The sequence below is a fragment of the Callithrix jacchus genome, chromosome 18 (assembly GCF_049354715.1).
Source record: "Callithrix jacchus isolate 240 chromosome 18, calJac240_pri, whole genome shotgun sequence".
NCBI classification, from domain to species: domain Eukaryota; kingdom Metazoa; phylum Chordata; class Mammalia; order Primates; family Cebidae; genus Callithrix; species Callithrix jacchus.
The window spans coordinates 22,440,106-22,456,999 of record NC_133519.1 but is presented as its reverse complement, the minus strand read 5'-3'; the positions used below and the strand labels follow the sequence as shown (position 1 = coordinate 22,456,999).

At 50.2% G+C, this 16,894-nt stretch overlaps 1 protein-coding gene and 1 pseudogene across 17 annotated transcripts in view; one reads left to right on the top strand and one right to left on the bottom strand.

The window, feature by feature from the left end:
* Positions 1-16,894, top strand: part of LOC103791242 (uncharacterized) — a 101,173-nt gene that overhangs the window by 64,940 nt on the left and 19,339 nt on the right. For 8 of the 17 annotated variants that reach the window (XR_013529477.1, XR_013529476.1, XR_013529474.1 and 5 more), the window contains exons 2-6: positions 9,377-9,493; positions 10,121-10,273; positions 10,954-11,027; positions 12,249-12,346; positions 13,073-13,277. Coding sequence is in view for 10 of the 17 variants with exons in the window: in XM_078356163.1 (XP_078212289.1) it covers positions 13,178-13,277 (100 nt within the window). In the remaining 7 variants the exon portion in view is untranslated. Of the gene's footprint in view, positions 1-9,376; positions 9,494-10,120; positions 10,274-10,953; positions 11,028-12,248; positions 12,347-13,072; positions 13,278-14,222; positions 16,146-16,894 lie in introns of all 17 variants that reach the window. The other 9 variants (XM_078356159.1, XM_078356162.1, XM_078356161.1 and 6 more) reach the window with 6 other exon arrangements.
* LOC144580286 (small nucleolar RNA U13) lies at positions 3,913-4,010 on the bottom strand (annotated as a pseudogene).

The window sequence follows — 16,894 nt, the reverse complement described above, 5'->3', positions numbered from 1 at the left end:
GCCTTTCTTGCTGCTGGCCAGCAAATGTCCATAGCCACCCTGTCACTGACATGATCCTTGTTCTGCCGTTCTGTCATTTATTTCTTATTGCTCTCAGATCACTCTTCCTAAAGCACAGCTTTCAGAAGAATTTAAACATGTTGATGCATAGGCAAGGCACAGTGACTCATGCCTGCCATCTGAGCTCTTTGGGAGGCTGAGGTGCCTTGAACCCAGTTGGTGGAGGTTGCAGTGAGCCGAGATTGTGCCACTTCACTCCAGCCTGGGTGACGGAGTAAGACTTTGTGTCAAAAACCAAACCAAACAAAACAAAAATACCACAAATGGGACCAATACCTAGGGCCCTCCCATGCTGCTGTCTTCAGGAGTCCCCAGGCTTAGCCCTCATGTCTATCACCTTCACAAAGAGTCCTTTCCTGACCACCTTCACCACCACCTGAGCACCCCTGCTTGTGCTAGTGCACTCTAACCTGCACCCGATTTCTCTTTACTTTTTTATTTTTGAAGACAGTCTTGCTCTGTTCCCCAGGCTGGAGTGCAGTGATGCAATGTCGGCTCACTGCAACCTCCACCTCCCAAGTTCAAACAATCCTCCCACCTTACCCTCCTGAGTAGCTAGGATTACAGGCAGTTGCCACCACGCCTAGGTAATTATCTTTTTTGTACCTTTAGTAGAGATGGCATTTCACCATGTTGGCCAGGCTGGTCTTGAACTCCTAACCTCAAGGGATCCATCCTCCTCAGCCTCCCAAAGTGCTGGGATTACAGATGGGAGCCACCGCACCTGGCCATACCTGCTTTAGTTTTTATTCTTCATAGCACTCTCCACCTGATGTGCTGTCTGTGTTAATGGTTTGTTTATGGATCGCCTGTCTCTTTCCCCCTCATTAGAATGATGGATCCATTAAGAGAGCAACAACTTTGTTTTCCTCATTGCTGTTTCCCCAGAGCCCGGAACCCTGTCAGGTATATGATAACCAGGCAGTAGTTATTCATAGAATGAATGAATGTAAGAATGAATAAATGGCCAGGTGCTGTGGCTCATGCCTGTAATCCTAGCACTTTGGGAGGCCGAGGTGGGTGGATTGCTTGAGGTCAGGGGTTTGAGACCTGCCTGGACAACATGGTGAAACCCCATCTCTACTAAAAATAAAAAAAGTTAGCTAGGAATAGTGATGCACACCTGTAATCCCAGCTACTCAGGAGGCTGAGGCAGGAGAATTGCCTGTACCCAGGAGGTGAAGGTTACAGTGAGTCGAGATCATGTCACTGCACTGTAGCCTGGCAGAAAGCGAGAGACTGTCTCAGAAATAAATGAAAATAATTTTAAAAAAGAATGAATGAAAGACCAGAAGGCCTAGACAGAAGGAATATGTTACAGCAATCAATAGTGCACAAGGGAAATTACAGTGAATGAGAATTTTTTTTTATTTGAATATTTCAAGATAGCTAGAAGAGAATGATTTTCGTGTTCCCAAAACAAAAGATAAATATTTGAGGTGATGACTGTCTCAGTTACCCCAATTTGATCATTACATATTGTCTACAGCTGGGGTCCCCAACCCTCCTGGCCACGGATCTGTACCAGTAGCCTGTTTTTCTTTTTTTCTCTTTTTGAGACAGAGTCTCAGTCTGTGCAGTGGTGCGATCTCAGGTAAATGTAACCTCCATCTCCGAGGCTCAAGTAATTCTTCCGCCTCAGCCTCCTGAGTAGCTGGGATTACAAGCATGTACCACCACACCTGGCTAATTTTTGTATTTTTAGTAGAGACAGGGTTTCACCATGTTGGCCAGGCTGGTCCCAAACACCTTACTTCAGGTGATTTGCCCTCCTCATTCTCCCAAAGTGCTGGGATTATAAGTGTGAGCCATTGCACCTGGGCTTTTTTTAAAATTATTATTTGACAGGGAGTTTTGCTCTTGTTGCCCAGGCTGGAATGCAATGGCATGATCGTGACTCTCTGCAACCTCTGTCTCCCAGATTCAAGCCAGTTTCCTGCCTCAGACTCCCAAGTAGCTGTGATTACAGGTATGAGCCACCATGCCAGGCTAATTTTTGTATTTCTACTAGAGACAGGGTGTCTCTATGTTGGTCAGGTTGGTCTCGAACTCCCAACCTCAGGTGATCCACTTGCCTCAGTCTTCCAATGTGCTGGGATTACAGGCGCGAGCCACCGTGCCCGTCTCACCTGTTGGGAACTGGGCAGGTGAGCAGCGAACGGGCTAGGGAGGCTTTATCTGTGTTCACAGCCGCTCCTTATTTCTGGCATCACCACCTGAGCTCCACCTTCTGTCAGATCGGTGGCATTGTTAGAATCTCATAGGAATGCAAACCCTACTGTAAGCAGCACATGCGAGGGACCTGGACTGCATGCTTCTTATGAGAATCCAATGCCTGTTTATCTGTCAGTGTCTCCCGTCACCCCCAGAAGGGATGCTCTAGTTTCAGGAAAACAAGCTCAGGGCTCCCACTGATTCTACGTTACGGTGAGTTGTGTAAATATTTCATTATATATTACAATGTAATAATAACAGAAGTGGGCCGGGCACAGTGGCACATGCCTGTTATCCTATCATTTTGGGAGGCTGAAGCAGTCGGATCACCTGATGTCGGGGGTTCAAGACCAGCCTGGCCAACATGGTGAAACACCGTCTCTGCTAAAGGTACAAAAACTGGCATGGTGGCAGGAACTTGTCATCCCAGCTACTTGCAAGGCTGAAGCAGGAACATTGCTTGAACCCAGGAGCGGAGATTGCAGTGAGCCACAATCATAGCATTTTGGGAGGCTGAAGTGGGCGGACACCTGAAGTCAGCAGTTCGAGACCAGCCTGGCCCACAGGTGAAACCCCGCCTGTAATAAAAATACACAAATTAGCTAGTTGTGGTGGTAGGAGCCTATAAGCTGACTTACTCTGGAGGCTGAGGCAAAAGAATTGCTTGAACCCAGGAGGTGGAGGTTGCAGTGAGCCGAGATCATGTCCCTGGACTCCAGCCTGGGCAATATAGGAAGATTCTGTTTTTTTGTTTGTTTGTTTGTTTTTGTTTTTTAAAGGTAAGCCAGTTACAATGGCTTATACCTATAATCCCAGAATTTTGGAGGCCAAGATGGAAAGATCACTTGAGGCTAGGAGTTCCAGGTAAACTTGGGCAACAAAACATTTTTTAAAAATTGGGCACAGTGGCATGTGCCCGTAGTCTCAGCTACTCAGGAGGCTGAGGCAAGAGGATTGCTGGAGCCCAGGAGCTGGAGGCTGCAGTGAGCCATGCTTGTGCCACTGCACTCCAGCCTGGGTGACAGAGTGAGACCCTGCCTCTCAAAAAAAAGAATTCAGAGTAGAGAAAGGTATGAATTGTAAGTTCAAGCATTGCACGTTCCACATTTCCTTCAGAAGTGTTGATGCATGCCCCAAGAACTCTGCATTTATTTCCCAGCGCTGCCTTAACAAAGTACCCTAAACTGTGTGGCTTCAACCACAGAGATTTATTCTCACAGCTCTGGAGACCAGGAGTCTGAAATCAAGGGATTTTTTTATTGTTTGTTTGTTTTTTCTCTGAAGGTTGTGAGGGAGATCTATCTCAGGTCTCGCTCATGGATTCTCAGAGCCTCCAGAGTTCCTTTGCTTGCAGGTGGTCTTCTGTCTCTGTCTTGACATTGTCGTCCCTTTGTAGGTGTCTTTGTCCAAACATCCCCTTTTTATAAGGACACCAGGCACACTGGATTAGGATTCACCCTCATTACCTCAGCTTAGCTCGATCACATGTGAAGAGGCTATTTCCAAATAAGGTTGCATCCACAGACCCGGCGGTGTAGGGCTTCAGCGTCTTTTGGGGAGACAGAGCACAACGCATAACAGTATAGATTTGCAAATATTTTTAGTTTGAGTTTCTGGGTTTTATTTTTTATTTTTTCACATCGGATGAGTGATGTGATGATACCGTAACAAGTTTTGAGGAAGGCACGTATCATAAAATAGCCTGATAATCCAATTGTCTTGCTTAGGTTTTGGTTTTTTAAAATTTTAGTTTTTCTTGAGGCAGGGTCTTACTGCAATACTCATGCTGGAGGGCAGTGGTGCACTCATGGCTCACTGCAGTCTCAACCTCCTGGACTCCAGTGATCTTCCCACCTCAGACTCCCAAAGTGCTAGGATTATAGGAATGAGCCACCACCCCCAGCTGTTTCCTATTTTTTGCTTGTACGTTGTTCATTTTTCTCAAAAAACACACCTTTTTAGCTGTGCATGCTGGCTCATGCCTGTAATCCTCAGTACTTTGGGAGGCCGAGGCAGGTGGATCTCTTGAGATCAGGAGTTCAAGACCAGCCTGGCCAACATGGTGTAACGCCTTCTCTACTAAAAATACAAAACTGAGCTGGATGTGGTGGTGCGTACCTGTAATCCCAGTTACTCAGGAAGCTTAGGCAGGAAAACCACTGGAACCCTAGAGGCAGAGGTTGCAGTGAGCCAAGTTTGTACTACTGCACTCCAGACTGGGTTGCAGAGCGAGACTAACTAAAAAAAAAAAAAAAGAAATATACATACACATAAACGTGCACATGAAAACACACACACACACACACACACACACACACACACACACACCTTGGCAATCTTTTTATATACCAGCATTCACTGGTAAAATGTAAATTCTATGGTAGATTTTATTTAGATTAATACAATCTAAATACTATTCTATTAAGTGCTACAACTAAAAAAAATAGGCTATTTATTTAAATGATTCAGAGTTCAAAAACTATGAAAGAGTATAGAACGGAGTCTCCCATATGGCAGCTCGTGGCATATGTGTTTATGAAATCTAAGTGAGGCTGGATATGTTGGCTCATGCCTGTAATCCCAGCATTTTAGGAGGCCGAGTCGGGTGGCTCACCTGAGGTCAGGAGTTTGAGAGCAGCCTGACCAACATGGTGAAACCCCATCTCTACTATAAACACAAAAAGTAACCGGATGCGGTGGTGAGCCCATATAACCCTATCAACTTGGGAAGCTGAGGCAAAAGAAGTGATTGAACCTGGGGGACAGAGGTTGCGGTTAGCCAAGATCATGCAACTTCACTTCAGCCTGGGCAACGGAGCAAGACTCCATCTCAAAAAAGAAAAAAAAATCTAAATAAATTAACATTTAAGAAAATGAAAGATTTGGTTCTTTGGCTGCGTGGGCCACATTTCAAGTGCTCCACAGCTGCAGATGGCCCGGAAACATGGTCTTTATTGCAAAAAGTTCTATAGGTTGGTGTTGGTGCAGCCTTAAAGCCGCTCTCCCACCCCTCCTCGAAGCCAACCACTGTTACGGTTCCTTTGGTATTTCTTTTCCAAGATTATCTATGCACACAATCAGCACATGGAGTTAATATATCCACCTAATAAAATCAGCATCTCCCGTGTAGTGCAAATGACCATGTAATAGTCCATGGAATGGAATGTATTCAGCTAGTTTCATAATGAAGGGCTCTTGAGTTTTTCCCAGGTTTCCTGTTAAAAGTATTCTGTCGAGAACACCATTCTCTCACAGAGTAAATTATTAACAGTGGAATTCCCTGGCCAGAAGGTTTATATGTTTTTCTTATTTCTTTTCTATGTTCTTTCTTTTTTTTCTTTTCTTTTCTTTCTTTTCCTCCCACTATTCCCTCTTCCTACTTTTTTCTTCCCTTTCCCACTCTCGTCCCCCTCTTTTCTCTCTCCCCGACTTTTCTCTTTCTTTTACAAGGTCTTCTATTTAATGGCATGATCCTAATTCACTGCAGCCTTGAACCCCTGGGCCCAAGCGATCCTCTTGCCTCAGCCTCCCAAGTAGCAGAGACTAAAACCTGTGCCCCCATGCCTTTCTATATTTTTATTTTTTTTTTTTAGTGGAGATGGGTCTTACTATATTGTTCAGGCTCGTTTTCATCTTTGTAGGTGCTTTTCAAGAGATCTTACCAAAAGGTACCTGGATAGAACTTAGGCACTTGAAGCTCTTGTCCTTGTGTTGAAATTTTGTGTCTTCCTCCTCCATCCCAGGGAGATTTAAAACTTCTATCCCCTTTTCAGGCAGATCAGTGACTTCAAAAAGTGTATGAATGTTGTGAGGCAAGGCGGAAGGATCACATGAAGTCAGGAATTTGGGACCAGGCTGGCCAAGAAGGTGAAACCCTCTCTCTACAAAAAATACAAAACTTACCTGAGTGTGGTGGTGCATGCCTGTAGGCCCAGCTTCTCAGGAGGCTGAGGCAGGCAAATTGTTTGAATCTGGAAAGTGGATGTTGCAGTGAGTCGAGATCGTGCCGCTGCACTCCAGCCAGGTACAAATAGCAGCTTTAGACTTGATCTCGCCAGGCATGACCACTGGGCACGTTCAGCATCGGATCACCGATTCTGCCTCAGTTTTCAGTGTCTTCTCAGGGGCCTGGAGTGGAGCATCTGAAGCCAGGCTGGATGTCTTGCTGCATAAATACTCTCTCCACTTCCACCTGTGCCATCAGCCTGGGTGAAGACTCATGTCAGGGGAGAGCCGTCGTCCTCCTACAGCCCCACCTGTCTGATGGCTGAGAATTCTGCCTCATTTCCAGAACTCCCAGGGGCCCTTGAACGTCTTGTTATTTGCTACATGTGCAAGCACAGATTGCCTGTACCTCCCCTCGGACCTTCCTGCCACTCCCTATAGAGCTGTCTAAGGCCTCAAAATGTTTATTTGCCTTTGGAGAAATTCTACTTCCATCTGCCCCAGACTCATCAAAATTACAGTAACAGCCAGCACTCTAACTTTCTGGAGCCTGTTCCAGCATACAGGAAGTCTATTCTTCAAGTCCTCTTTGTAACCCCATTTAAGATGAGGAGACTGAGGCAGATGAGCTCATGAATACAAAGTGCCAGAGCTTGGGTTCAACCTCGAATCCCTGGGCCCAGGGGTTCGAGGCTTGGGTTCAACCTTAGAGTTTGTGTGATTTAAGGTTGATATTGGAAGTGTTCTGTTTGGCACCCCCTGCCCTGGTGTGTGGGGGTTGGGTCCTGGGTTGCCTGCAGAGCCCCAGTTTATGCCTGCTGACCTGACGCATTTGTGACTAGTGTTGTCTTTAACTGCAAAATGTTGTGGTTTGAGAGAGAAATTCTGTGCTCACCCAGTTCACCCACACCCTGAGGAAGCTCTGACACCACCGCACAGCCTCTGATACACACTGGAGAAAGCCAGTGCTAGGAGGTGCCTGTCAGCAGGAAGAGCTGCGAGCATCTACATCCACATGTAGACCTATCTGTACACATACATTTATATACACACATCCATATATATACATGTCTTTATCTACATCCACACACACGTCTGTATACCCACACATTCATACACATGTCTACATATAGACACCTCCATGTACACATCACTGTACACACAATCCATATCCACACATTCATACACACCTATCTGTGTATTTTGGTATATCTGTATACATACACATCTACACACATCCATGTACAGATAGATCCGTACACAGATGCATACACATTCGTCCACACACATCTGCACATACATCGGTGGGGATCAGGGAAGTAAAGCATTAAGTAGTGATGGTCTGATAATAGCTAGTATTGTTTTGACATCTTTTGGGTGAACTGACTAGCTAGTGGCTATCAGAGGGGTGTGTGAGGTGTGTCTGCAGGTTGGCAGGGCCATCAAACGCGGTATTTGTAGTTGCTCGTGGCTTTTCTAGAGGATCTCCCATGTGGAGGCTTAGAGTGTAGTGAGCTGATCCTGTGGCCCGCCTGCCAATGTCTGCACCAGTGACCAACAAAATTCTGGCTTTGCGGGCCTCAAGGACTTTGGATTGTACAGTAAAAAATGCTATATGCCATCATCGGACGTGTCTGGTCTGCAAGTGGAGATCCGTTGCCAGTGGCGGGATGGGAGCTGGAAGAGCCAGGAGGGTGTTGCAGTCAGACAGGTTCAATAACCAGGGCTGGAGCTGGTGTGCAGCGTAGGTGGCAGATGAGGTTGACTCTAGTCACATTCCATAGCTACGGTCGACTGAGCTCCTGATGGATCCAATGAGGGGGTTGTCAAGGAGAGGAGTCCTCTGTGTTTATAACACAGGTTTCTAATTTTGAGAAATCCAGAGTTTAAAAAATTCGGGAAGGCCTGGGCATAGTGGTTCAGACCTGTAATCTCAGCACTTTGGGTGGCCAAGGTGGGTGGATCACTTGGGCTCAGGAGTTTGAGATCAGCCTCACCAACATGGTAAAACCCCGTCTCTACTAAAAATACAAAAATTAGCTGGGCACTGTGGTGTGCGTCTGTCATCCCAGCTACTTGAAAGGCTGATGCAGGAGAATCATTTGAACCTGGGAGGCGAAAGTTGCAATGGATCTGGATCCTGCCACTGCACTCCAGCCTGGGTGACAGTGAGACTCCGTCTCAAGAAAAATTAAAAATTGGGGAAGAATCGGCATAGAAAGCCATTAGCTGGACTATCTCCTGCCCTCTCTCTGGTCCCAGCTTGTGTGATCATGGCTGGGCTTGCTGGCCAAGCCTGTCATTCCAGATGACACCAAGGCCTTTTCAGGGCTAGAGAGACCTGCTGCCACCCATGGTCGGCAAGGCTGAGTGGTTTTAGGCACAGCTGGAGATGAAACTGGTGATGGGGGCAGCCTTGTCATTTTTACAAAGAACCTCACACAGCAGGTGGGCAGCAAGCTGGCCTCTCCACATCGCTGAGCCATCTGCTGAGTGACCAGGCCCATGTGACAGGTAGGAGATGCAACTCCCTGTGCTCTGTCTCCTCTGTGACCAGGCTAGGGTGTGGGCCAAATGCCTCCTGATGGTCTTCATCACTTCAGCTTCTCAATATCAACATCCCATCTAAGGACAGATGCAGGCTCAGTGTCAGCCCCCAGAACTTCCCACAACCTCCAGCGGTCCCCACAAACCATAAAATAGCATATTTTGGGTTGTTCTTATTCTCACCCACAATAAGAAACATATGTAAAACTTTGGCCTAAAATACAGGGGGCATTTAAAACACACACACACACACACACACACACACACACACACACACACAGGCTTAGCAGATGCTGGCACTGTGCCAGAGCCAGGGTGGTGACACCAGGGTGTGCCACTTATGTGTTCTGAAAGATTCCAAGGTAAGGACAGGGGCTGGGGCTGGGGGCACTTGGAGCGGTGGCTGTGGACCACCTCATGTGGGTGTTTGGGAGTCATAACAGCTGGCCCATTTCCACCTGTCTGTTCTGGATGACCTTCAGTGTTGCAGAAGCAGAAGCTTCAGAAGGTGAAATTTACCCAACGACCCATGATGTGTGGTTAATTCTTTTGTCATCTGTCCTATTTGATTTTGTTTCATTCTACTTTATTTTTTTTTTTTTTGAGACAGAATCTCACAGTGTTGCTCGGACTGGATGCAATGGTGCAATCTTGGCTCACCGCAGCCTCTGCCTCCTGTGTTCAAGCGATTCTTCTGCCTCAGCCTCCCAAGTAGCTGGGATTACAGGTGCCTGCTGCCATACTTGGTTATTTATTTATTTGTATTTCTGTAGAGACGGGGTTTTACTATGTTGGCCATGCTAGTTTGAAACTCCTGACCTCAGCAAATCTGCCTGCCTTGGCCTTCGAAAGTGCTGGAATTACAGGAATGAGTCACTGTGTCTGGCCTCATTCTACTTTATCCTTGGGCCAAGCAGTGTCCCACACCTATAATCCCAGAACTTTGGGAAGCCAAGGCAAGAGAATTGCTTAAGCCCAGGAGTTCAAAACCAGCCTGGGAAACATAATGAGACCCCTGTTTCAACAGAAAAAAAAATGGTGCATATATATATATATAGGCACGTGCACACACGCGCGAGCACACACACGTTAGCCAAGGTGGTGGCACATGTCTGTAGTACCAGCTACTTGGGAGGCTGAGGTGAAAGGATTGATTGAGTCTTGGAGGTCAAGGCTGCAGGGAGCCATGATCAGGCCTGTCTGTGGGCTGCTGTGCAGGGCACAGGTGTTGACTCTTCAAGGAGCCCCCAATCCCAAGGCCCTGGGGTATTCCTGAGTCCCCTTTTTGCCTGGGGCTGGGGTTGTTGGTCCCTGGGGGCTGACCCTTTCACCTGCCTGCTCTCTATCCCTGCAGCACTGATGGAAAGGAAGGAGGCTGGATGATGGGTGGCTGCCCTGGATGCCAAGCTGTTCGTGTCAGGGCTGTCAGGGCTGCATGCCCTTGGCCTGCTGCAGCAGCGGGGCTGGCTGTGGACCGACTCCCTGAGGATCCTGTATGGCCTCCTGGGTAAGGCACTGCATGCCTGGCTGCGGGGAAGGTGGAGGTGGCAGGGCCTGCCCTGGTTCCTGTGGCTGTGGCTCTGTGAGCTAAAATACGCTGTCACCACAGGATTTTCCATCAGTCATTCTGCGGTCTCTGAGTAAGACTTAGTACCTGCTCCTTAGGAAAAAAAAAAAAAAAAAGGTGTGTCTATTGAGGGGACATTCATTCATCTCTTAAGACTTCCCCACGGACAGGTTTTAATGGAGTGATGGGAGAAGAAGACCACAGGGCTGGGAGAACACAGCTGAGGCCAGGCTGGGCTTGGGCCTCCTCTTGGAGCCCTGGTGGAGGGCTGCCTGGCAGAGGAGGGCAGGGGTTTTTTGATCGATCCTCACAGCTCAGGCAAAGCAGCCAGTGCACCAGTGCAGCACTGGCCAGAGGCTGCAGACAGAGAGCGGCTCAGACGGCGCCTACAGGCTGGGGCTGGGCCGCACACTCCACTGCACACAGATCCTGGCCTTTGGTCACAAGGTGGGTGCCCTGGCCAGGTGGGATGTCCAGAGAGAGCACCTGAGTCTGGCAAGTGGCGATCTGAGTACCCTGAGCTCATCCCCTAAGAGATGAACTTGCTCCCAATAGCATAGCCACATAGGAATGAATCCAGGGCTGGCACTTCAGCTTCAGTCTTATGTCTATTCATCTAGGATTGCTTCAGCCCAGGAGGCAGAGGTTGCAATGAGTCAAGAATGTGCCACCGTACTCAAGCCTGGGCAACAGAGTGAGATCTTATCTCTAAAATAAACAAATAATAAGGTTAAAAAAAAAAAAAAAAGCCAGTCACAGTGGCTCACGCTTGTAATTCCAGCACTTTGGGAGGCTGAGGCAGGCGGATCACGAGGTCAGGAGTTCAAGACCAGCCTGGCCAACATGGTGAAAGCCTATCTCTATTAAAATACCAAAATTAGCCAGGCATAGTGGCAGCTGCCTGGTTCTAACTGCCCTCCTGGCAGGACTAGGTACTTCTGACCTCTCCACCATCCGGGGCTAAGACCTTGCCCAATGTCAGGGTTGGTGTCCCTCTGACTGGCTGTTGAATGTCACCTCCATAGCCTCTCTTCTGTGCCAGAGTCCCATGACCACCCACAGGGCAGTGAATTTGAAAAAGTGCTCAGGACTCTGCATACTATGCTGTTCACAGCTGTCATTGACTACAGTGAGAGGAGGCAGGAGTGTTGGCACAGGGAAGGGGGCCGGGGCGGAGTCTAGGGTGAACCACGGCCAGCGCCTAGTATCCTTGCCCAGTCCCTGTGCTTTCACATGGGACACACTTGTCTGTCCCAGCACTATGTCACCCAGGGTGTTTGGTGGGGCTGCCTAATTGGCAGGTGCTGCTTGGCTCAGAGCATACTGTCAGACTCCTAGGGGGCAAGCAGGGGTCTGGCATAAAGCACGTTTGTACAAACAGTTCAGATGCAGAGCGCCTCGTATCACTCCTAAGATTGGTGGGAACCATCCCCCAGTCCAAGTTCCCAGACAAGCTATGAGCAGGCCATGCAGAGGCAGCTCGGGTCTGCTGTGACAGTTCACTCGCAATCTCCAGTACCTGCTGCTCTATTTCTTTTCCTCCACTCCCCCCACCATCTTAATCCCAGGAAGAGGCCCTATCTCCTTGAGGCCTGGGCTGGGCCTCTGAGCTGCCCAGAGGCCTCATGGTGGGTGTTGGCTGCCAGTTGCAGGGCCCCTGGCCACACTGAATGACTCCTACCTGGAAGTGATGCTGCAGCCCCTGGAGGAGGTGTGGAGGGAGTGGGCAGAGGAGGCCATGTGGTGGCTAAAGGCCTGGGTGCCCGGGATGCCAGGCAACCAGGGTCTCAGGCCCATCAGGTTGACCCTGGGGGCCATGAAAGGCACCCTGGAGCTGGTGAGTGAGAGCAAGGATGAGATGTGGCTGGCAGTTGAGGACGACCGAGACAGCTCTCACTGTCCCCTCCCTTTCCAGGTGGCCCACCAGATGCTGTCCTGGGCTGAGGCCACGTTCTCATGGGCACTGAAGAGGCTCTGCAAAGCCCTGCTGGACCTGTATGGCCTCATAGCCAGGTAACGCTGGGTTGGGAGTGTCGCATCCAGCATTCCTGCTACGTATCAGGTGCAGTGCTGAAAGCTTCAACACGCTCTGACTCACTGACTACTTTGACCGCCCTACACAGAGGCTTCTTCACTCCTTATTTCACAGGAGAGGAAGCTGGGGTTTCTTCCTCACTCCACAGAGACCTCGTGAGCACAGTCCCAGTGCAGGCAGCATTTTAGGAGCTGCTGCGGAGGAGTGCAATGGGCAAAGCTGACCCCTGCCTTCAGGAAGCTCAGTTTTACTCAGAGACAGACACGAAACCCAAGAAATTATCTACAGCAGAGTGTGCACAATTCCCTGCAGAAAGCCCGAGGGTCACCTCTTAAGCAGGCCATTCTGCTCTGTCACATTTCCTTGCTTTTGCTTTGTAATCATCTTTTTTTTTGAGATGGAGTATTGCTATGTCTCAGTGGTGTGATCTCAGCTCATTGCAACCTCTGCCTCCTCTGTTCAAGTGATTCTCCTGCCTCAGCCCTCCGGGTTGCTGGGACTACAGGTGTGTGCACTACTGCACCTGGCTAATTTTTTGCGTTTTTAGTAGACAGGGTTTTGCCACTCCAAGCTGGTCTCAAACTCCTGACCTTCAGTGATGTAACCCCTTTGGCCTTCTAAAGTGTTGGAATTACAGGCATGAGCCGCTACTCCTGACCTGTTATGTAATCTTGTAAACACATAAAAGCCCTTCTTTCTTGCAGGCTGTGCAGAAGCTGGCTACAGGCTGGGTGTGGCCCACTGCTCATCGTTTACCACCACTGAGCCTTAACTTAGGTGGCAAATGCTTGAGATGAAACATTGGTGAGATGGTGAGCTGGGGATCCTGTGATGTGGCCATGGCCAGCTTTGAGGAGAAGATACAGTTCAAGCATGAGCCATGGGGCCAGTGTGGAAAGAGAGCTCCAGGTGAGGGTTCCACTGCACAGAGGACTGGGAGAGGGATGTGCCTGGCATTTTGTTTTTGAGATGGTGTCTCATTCTCTGTCACCCAGGCTGGAGTGCTGTGGTGTGATTTCAGCTCACTGCAACCTCTCTCAAATTCAAGTGATTCTCCTGCCTCAGCCTGCCAAGTTGCTGGGATTACAAGCATTCACCACCATACCCGGCTAATTTTTGTATGTTTAGTAGAGATGGGGTTTTACTATAATAGCCAGGCTGGTCTCAGAATCCTGGGCTCCAGAGACTCGGTGCTGGGATTATGGGCATGAGCCACCTTGCCTGGCCGGTTGGAATAGCAAGGTGGTGGGGCTGATGCGACTGGGAGGTTCCAAGGCTAGGGGATGAGAGAAGGACTCTGGCTTCTGCTCTGACCTATGACAGCTTTGATCACCCTGACTCTACTAAAAATTTAAAAATCAGCCAGGCATGGCAGTGAGCCCATGTAGTTCCAGCTACTCTGGAGGCTGAGAAAGGAGAATCACTTAAACCCAGGAGGCAGAGGCAGCAGGGAAGCAATGTCGTACCACTATACCCGAGCTTGGGAAACAGAATGAGATTCTGTCTCAAAAACACAAAACAATTTCCTACACCTTCTAGCTCCTATTCTCGGCACCCACACACACAGGCCCCATGCTGCCCAAGACCCAGGGGGCAGATCAGACATGACATAAGATATCTGTGTCATCAAAATAGGGCAGCTTGTTTCTGTCCCGGCGTCACCCCCCACCTCCGCTGTCATGCCAGCCTCTGTGCTCCTCCACCTCGTTATGGGATTTTCTAGAACAAGGACAGCCCTCCCCAAGTGGTACCCCAATGCTGTCCATGGCAGAGCTCTTCCTGCAGACCTGTGAGCTCCCCCTCTGCAGCCAAAGGAAGCATGGCTCAGCAGCTTGTCCTGTGCGTTCCCTCTAGGAACTACTCAGTGGTGGTGACACCGCTGCTGCCTGGGGGCGATGTGGTGTGGGGGACTGGCTACCTGATGGAGGAGAAGCTGCTGTGGCCACTCCGACAACTGTCCAGGGCCAACATGCCGTCCAAGTTCACCAGCTCAGATGCCGCCTGCTGTAGGGTCTCTGGAGGAATGAGTCCTGCCCCGGGCTGTGCCACCCTCCTCCCTGGGAGCCCCCCGCCCCGTGGGCACAACAGCAGGGCCATGCAGGGGCAGGTACTGTGGGGGCACAGGGAAGCCTGCAGAGGCCTGTGGCTTTACAGTGCCTGGCCCAGAGCTTATTGGTCTTCCCAAGGTCCTATGGGACTAGGGTTGAGGTTGCACATCCTGCTTTTCTCCAAATTATAAGGCCTGGCCCAGCAGTGCAGCCAAGGGCGGTGGTGGGATGACCAGCTCTGGTCTCCTGAGGAGCTTGCCTGTGGCTCAGGTGAGTCTGCTAACATCCGTGGACTCAGCTTCCTCCACTGTGAAATGCAGGTAACCACGTGGCCCACTCACGTGGGTAAGGGGCATGTACGGTTCTTAATGCACGAGGGAGCCCCTGATGTCCTTGGGGGAGCCACCATACCCAGGCTTGGCAAGTAGCGGTTTATCTGTGTGCGACTCACATGGAGGCCTACAGCTCCCTAGAAGCGTGGGTGTAGTCAGGTCTAAGCAGCACGCTGATCTTGTAAAACAAAACAAAACAAAACAAAAAAAAAACAGCCTTGAAGTCCTGTGTGTGTGACCATGGGCTTCTCTGTGCCCCTCAGTTCTGACAGCTGACCACGGAGCTGGTAGTGCCTCCTTTGGGATGCTGGCCCTGGCCAACAGGTGTCTGGCTGTGCACGATGGATGGTGCTTTCCCACCATGGGCACGAGCACCCCCAAGGCACAGCTCAGGGGCTACACTGGCTGGACTGGTCAGACCTGTTCCTTCACAGGCCATCTCTTCCCTACCCTGAACAGGGCTGGTCTGCAGGACACTACTGTCATGTTTGAGGGAGCCGTTGGCCATCCACTTAAATGGTCAATGTTTTCCCCGCCCTGAGCAGCTTCCTTGAGATTAAATGGATGACTTGTATGTTTCTTTTTCTTTTCTTTTTTTTTTTTTTTTGAGACTAGGTCTCACTCTGTTGTCATGGTTGGAGTGCAGTGGTGAGCTTTCGGCTCCCCACACCCTTGACCTCCTGGGTTCAAGTGATCCTCCTTCCTCAGCCTCGCAAAGTGCTGGGATGGCTTAGCACCACTGTGCCCGGCTGATGTGTGAATTTTAAGTGCATGATTCAGTGGCTTCCAGTTTATTCAGAGTTGTGCATGCCTTACCACAATTGTTTTTAAAAGCTACCAGTCTGCCTGCTGTGTGCATGGCTGTGCCTGCTCTGGACATCTGATGTAAACAGAAGGATGACTATGTGGCCTCTGAGCCAGGCTTTGTTACTTAGCACAGCAGTTTTGTAGCGGGTCTGGGGACTCCATTCCTTGTTAGGGCTGAATCGGGCCATAGCCCTTCAGCTCATGTCATCCTGAAGCTGGTGGGGGATCACTGGGCCTCTGGCTGCCGCACCAGGGGAGGGGGACTCCTGGCCTCAGGGCAGGCTAAGCCAGGGCTCTAGGCATTGGGGTACCCAGCAGGCATCGTGCTCCCACTGCGGTGGGTGGAGCTGGCTCCACTCACCGTGCCGTTGGGGCTGCTTCTTCCCAGACCATGCCCTGGCGGCTGGGGCCCAGCACGTGGTGACTTTTGATGGCCGGGTGTGGGACCTCAGCGTCCAGTGCAGCAGCATCCTCCTGGCCCAAGACTTTGCTCCAGCACATTCTCACTGATGCTGAGTCGAACAGGCTTGGGGCTCATGGCCCTGACCTTGGAGCTGAACCATGTGACCCTCATCTACTCCAGCCTTTAGGTGAGGAGAGGCCCGAGCTTCCCCTGGAGACCTGTGTCTGTGGCAGGTTGCCTGGGGGATGGCAGTTTCAAGCTTGTTCCCTGGCTGTCAGTCAGCCCTCCTGCCCACTTCCTCTGGTCCACAGGCCTACAGGCTGTACAACTCCTCCCTGACACGGGATAGCTGTCCAGACCTCCAGGTTCCTTTTGCCATGAGAAGGAGGGATGTCCCCAGGATTGAGCTGGCCAGTGAGGACAGGGTCTCCATCTCCTGTGACGTGGCCACCGGCCTCTGCATCCTGACTTTGCACCTCTGGCACCATGGTGAATCTGGGCCCTGGCAAGAGTTGGCCCCACCACCAAAATCCTTTTCGGGATGCACCATTCTCAGCTTCCAGTGCAACAGGTCCCCGAGCTGTAGGTAGCCACTGTGGTTGAGAGGCTGGCACCAAGGCCCAGCGCTTTCTGCCCCCATCCCTTGGATAGGTGGCTCCTAGGTGGAGTTGGCCTTTCTGTGGTCCCTCTGCCAAGGAACACAAAGGGCAGGCCTGGATTCTGGCCACTCGTGCAGACGATGTGGAGAGGGGATGGGGGGACACATGCTGTCCTCAGTCCCTGTGCTTTCTCTTCTTCTTCTGATGAGGGTTTGGGGCCAGAGCTCTGGGAGTCTGGGGTGGAGGAATTTTACCAATCCTTCATGTGCCTGAGGCTCATCTCTCATACAGGACCCCTGGGGGAGGATCACGGGCTCTCAGGATCACCTCGTCTTCC